This window comes from Cupressus sempervirens, chromosome 8 (assembly GCF_028749045.1).
Source record: "Cupressus sempervirens isolate cs-2001-9-10 chromosome 8, ASM2874904v1, whole genome shotgun sequence".
NCBI lineage: Eukaryota > Viridiplantae > Streptophyta > Pinopsida > Cupressales > Cupressaceae > Cupressus > Cupressus sempervirens.
The window spans coordinates 72,129,811-72,135,217 of NC_143125.1; the positions used below are offsets into that span (position 1 = coordinate 72,129,811).

Genomic DNA, 5,407 nt, shown 5'->3' on the forward strand with positions numbered 1-5,407 from the left:
TCAAATGATCACTATACAATTCATAAGGTTTCTACAGAGGTGGATGGTTCAGATAGCTCTTCGCATATTGATCTCTCTTTGGTCAAGGATTATGTTGTTGTTTCTGGTGATTCGAAGGTTGTCTCTATGACAGTTTTGAATCAGAATGTTGTTGCTGACTCATTGCCCACTATTGTCTCCATGATGGTTTTGAATCAGAATGTTGTTTCTGACTTGTCACCTACTGTTGTCTCTATTGATTCGACTGTTGTCCCTTTGATGGCTTTGGATCATAATGTTGTTGCTGTCTCTTTTTCTGTTGTTGACTCTATCGATGAGGGGTTGTTGGGGGTTAGTTGGGATTGGTAGAAGGCTGTTGGGAAGGTAGAGGATGGTTGGACATCAATCAAAGGAAAAAAAGGAAAATCCTCTGTTCCTTCTTTTGATATGTCTTTACGTTCTCAAAAGACTGGACCAAAATGTTAATCTTGATGGTTTATAACTTCTTGGGCTGTTTGCCCTCTTGTTGGGAACATTGGTGTGTCCCTCTATTTTGTCGAGTGGTTTCCTGCAGTTGTATTTTGATCCTCATTGTTATATCTTTCTTGCCTTTTGTTTAAAGGTTTCGAGTCCTTTCAAAACCTGTTTTTACTTAATCAAAACAAAAGAAACATGTTACAGCAATTAGAAAGAATTGGATGCACATTATACCTCATTAATTTGTCTCTTCTCCTTTTCCTGATGTGTTCTGCAACAAAATCATTACTTCAAAAAATGTCAAATCCTAGGCATAAAAAGTTGTCTAAACAATACTGAATGGCCAAAGGGATAAAAGTAGGGGAGGAAACTAGAAACTTTTTTGAATCGATTTCACTGCACACTAAATTTAAATAAATTGTTAAAATCTGATAACATTGATATAATATGCTTCCTTGCTATTATAATTTAGTGTGCTCATCTCTCACAGTTTAACTTCCGACTGCTGATCAATCCAATAATTCAATCAAAGGACAAGTTAATAAATCAAAATAAAAAAATGAATCACATATTATAATCATGTACTAAAAAAATGACATTCTTGATGTCGTCTCTGGTAATTTTGATCTCCATGGATTCATCTTCAGATAAAGAAAGTAGCACAACCACATAATCTTCACACTCTAATAGGTTGTCCATTTACCTCCTTTCCACATGTTCATCCACAATCCTCTCAAAATATCCACTCAAAATCTGCGCAATCTCAGCCTCTCTCTTTGTAAGCCCGTGCAAATCAAGCCACCTGAACAGAGGAATAAAATCTATGTAATTGGAACCACTTAACAGAGGAAGCACTTCATCCAATTATTCCTTAAATGTCTTTCCACGTAGGTGACATTCATAGCATTTCTCCCAAAAAGTGATTCTAGAAACAATATTACTAGTCAAATAAGTGACCTCTTTGTTCACATCTACAACCAAGGAATTCTTCATGCCACACTTTGCATTCATGACAGTAGTGTGAAGAACAAAGTGTATCATGGAAGACATTTCTTAGGCTTTGATTTGAAGGAATTCATCACTTTGGAAGAGAGGAGCTCTTGAATGAACACTTTGCGCAGGAGTTTCCAGTATGAGCCATACTCAGAAGATTCTATTTTGTATGGGCTCATAATATGATTATGGTGGTTCACAAAATATGTTGTCATGTGTTTTGAGGACTTGGTTAGCCATGTGTGAGGATGATAATACAATGACTGGTTTAGAACCCAAATAGATGGTCATAATTGGGCAAGAGTGGCCAGAGATTTGTGAGGAAGATGGGAGATTAAAGGAAAGTTACCAATGATGGGTAATGGTGTTGTAGCAGGGAGCATTTTTTATTAAAGTTTTTTAGATTTCTTAATGCAATGAATACCACAATCCATGTTGATCGAAAGATTTCCATTGGGAGAGGTAGACAATCCCTACAATCATCCTCAATTATACTATTTCGCAAGAGTTTGTAACTAGGTTTATACTTATGGGTTATATGGCTAAGGCATTTTTGTCAGGCCCTAACTCAAATTACCAATTTGCAAGAGCCAAAAACATGAGAGAAAATGGAACTCCATACCTTGCCAACATTTGCAACAACATGCTCTGTACACTCTGAATAATCTCTATAGCCTGAACAACATAAGAGTGTTTACAAATGTATAGTGTTTTTTCATTAAAATTTGTATCATTTCATTCATTCTCTTTCAAAAGGTCTTATATCATTCAACGTAATAAATAAACCCTCTTATCATCCCATAGTGTGTTCCAATTAAGTGGTGGTATTTTTGTTGTGAGCATCATGGTGCAAGCCACTATTAGACCATTAAAATCACATATACTTAATGCTTTTGATGATCAAATGTATTCACATGTTTAAGCCTTAGCATTAATAATTTGGGATGAAATCTCTTATCATTGGTCATGTTCAACAGTTTCCCCAATATTTAAAATAAAAAATGTTAAAAGATTATGTTTCCAAGACAAAATTCAAAAACTCAAACATTTGAGTTTGCTATGTTTTGCATATCTTCTACAAAAGTGTTCAAATTTGTATGAGAAGTTCCTCCTTCCATCACTGCCTTCCTTGTTGCTGCCTTCAACTTCACAATATTTTCTCGCAATTCCTTTCCAATAGAACCTTCCATTAGATTTTTGACAGTGCTTTCTACAACCTCTTTTGTTACCAATTTGAATTCATCAACATCGATACCCTCGAAATCTAGGCCAAAGTTCCATATGTCTCTTGCAAATCGACAAAGAAGAAATTGATCACCAAAATAAGGCCATCCAATCAAAGGAACTCCCATGCTTATTGCCTCAAGAGTAGAGTTCCACCCACTGTGTGTAAGAAATCCCCCTACAGAAGGGTGAGAAAGCACCTACAATCAATAAAAAAGACTTATTTTCGATATGAATTTTGAAATCTTGTAGCATTTTGTGTATACCATAGATATTTAGCAAGCTAATTAGCATATGACTTAAACATCACATACAAAAATTTGATTGTAAACTACAACTTACCTTTTTAAAGTTTTATTATTTTCCTTAATACATTATGTTTAAGATTGACCAGCATGTAACATATCTTTGTACCAAAAGTAACACTGCCTTACCTTCAGCTGATTCGTCCAACTAACTATGAGGGCCCGATCCTTGGTTCGATCCATGAAACCCTCTGGTAACTCTGCTGACTTACCTTGTGCTATATCTGATCTCAGCACCCACAAGAAAGGGTACCCACAATCTTCCAGTCCAAGAGCCAGTTCATGCAATTGCATTTCAGATTTTACAGCAATGCTACCAAAGGAAACATATAACACTGATTGCTCTGCTTGAGCATCTAACCATTGGAAGCAGGATTCATCCTCTTCCCACATGCTGTACATGGCTTTCCTGCCTTCCAAGAAATTTGGAAGAAAGACAGGGCCTATTGCCAGAGCAGGGCAGCCATTAACGCTGAGACCCATTTGAGGTTCTTTACCTCCTTCAAGCTCCTCAAAAGTGTTGACCAGCACGTAATCCGCTATGTTTTGGAAGCGAGATTCGTGAAGAAAGCACTCGTAAGTGATTTCAGAGATATATTTCTCGCGGAAGAAGGAGACAATGTCAGTTGGCCTGATTGGTGGGATTTTTCCGGGAAGGCACGTGATGATTTTCTCTTTTGATTTCAAGTCCTCCTCTGCAATAACACTTTTCGTCATTTTAGAAGATCGGGCGAGAAACAAAAGAAACGAAACAAAGCTCAATGTATATATCACAGAAACAAGTAAAACAAGAAACAAAAAGCAAGTAAACGATACAGACAAACAGAGCAAGACAGGGCATCCATAATAGCTCTTTTGGTGCCAAAATAATGTGAAACAGGGGTGCATGTACATCCAAACTGAGGTAATAAACACCACAGAAAAAGAGGAAAAGTTGTATTGATTTCTGGGAATGATTGTGTAAGAATTTTTTCATCAACGTTTCGGATCATACTACATGATCCATCGTTAGGATGCCAAAGAGTTAATGAAAGCAAAAATATGACTCTTTGGCATCCTGATGATGGATCATGTAGTATGATCCGAAACGTTGATGAAAAAATTCTTACACAATCTTTCCCAGAAATCAATACAATATTCATGGATTGTGGAAATCTGATAGCTTTGAAGAAGAAAAGTGACAAAAACTAGAAGAAAAATACCTTTGACAGGGATATGACCCAGAGAAAGAAGAAAGTTAGCATTTTTGTGAATAATGGAATATGCAGTACAAGTATGCCAGAATACAACTCTCGGGACCCCAAGATTTTTAGCTACCTCTGCCGTGCAGGATAAATAGCAATCCGAAACAATGCAAGTGATTGCTGGCACAACTTGAGATTCATCTGCTGCAGTCAACAGACTTTGTAAAGCAGGACCCAGTCTTTGCAGCGCAACCAAAAGGTCTCCCATCTCAGCAGTTCGGCCATGATCAGGCGGTAAGCCGTCAGGGATACTCAAAAACCGGAATCTGAAGCCCTTTTCTTGAATCTCACGGTCACGTGCAGCTGCATCTTTGGAAGATGCTTTCAAAAGCCGCTGATCCATCCATTCTGTGGTTACAAAAGTTATGAAGAATCCTCGCATGGCCAGCAGCTCTGCGAGGTTCATCATTGGATTCACATGGCCCTGTGCAGGACCCGACACGATTACTGCGTGCAAAGGAGCCACCATTTGTCCGTAACTATGCCCTTTAGAGCCCTCTCTCTCTCTTCTTTTCTATACAATGGTTGAGTACACCATAAATTAAAGGCAATAGTTGAGCATTAGTTTTGGTACGAGACGACCGACAGATTAGTGTAGACTATGTGAAGTGTGAACCTCACACGTCTCTATTAAACTCTCAATAATTGATGTTTTGTAATGATTCAATAGTCATACTAGTAATTCATAACAACCTACCTTTCATAATTAGAATTCATAACAATCCATCTTTCATAATTAGAATTCATAACAACCCATCTTTCATGAATAAAACTCATAACAACCTATCTTTTATGAGTAGGATGAATGGAACACTTGGAACTCATTACATTTAGGTGATATTCACAGAGTTCATGCATCGGGAGGTCATTCATTCCAATACTATTACAGATAAAGCATGCTTAAGTAGTGAGTTTTCTCCAAAGTGAAGTCCACTTTGTTTGCAACAACATTTGGAAAACCTTCAAGAATTGTTGTGCATTATGAATCATTCATTATAAAGTCCACTTATCCTTCGAAGAAGCACAGTGGTTAAGCACACTTGAGCTGGAGTATCCCATGGAGTCCCTCTGCTTCACCTATGTTGCATCACCTAGATGTAATGAGAGCTAAGTGTTCCATTCATTCTAGTCAAAAGAGATGGGTTCTTGTAAAGCCACCACTCATAAAACATGAGTCAATGAGTT

The 5,407-nt window shown here is 37.4% G+C and overlaps 1 protein-coding gene across 1 annotated transcript; it reads right to left on the reverse strand.

Moving 5' to 3' along the window:
• Positions 1-2,409: 2,409 nt before the first annotated feature.
• Positions 2,410-4,760, reverse strand: LOC149541675 (UDP-glycosyltransferase 85A1-like). Its single transcript, XM_089796823.1, has 3 exons — positions 4,181-4,760; positions 3,108-3,673; positions 2,410-2,873 (listed from the first exon to the last, which is right to left on the reverse strand). The coding sequence occupies exons 1-3, from the start codon at positions 4,689-4,691 to the stop codon at positions 2,490-2,492; spliced, it is 1,461 nt and encodes a 486-aa protein (XP_089652949.1). The 5' UTR covers positions 4,692-4,760; the 3' UTR covers positions 2,410-2,489.
• Between the last annotated feature and the right edge of the window lie 647 nt (positions 4,761-5,407).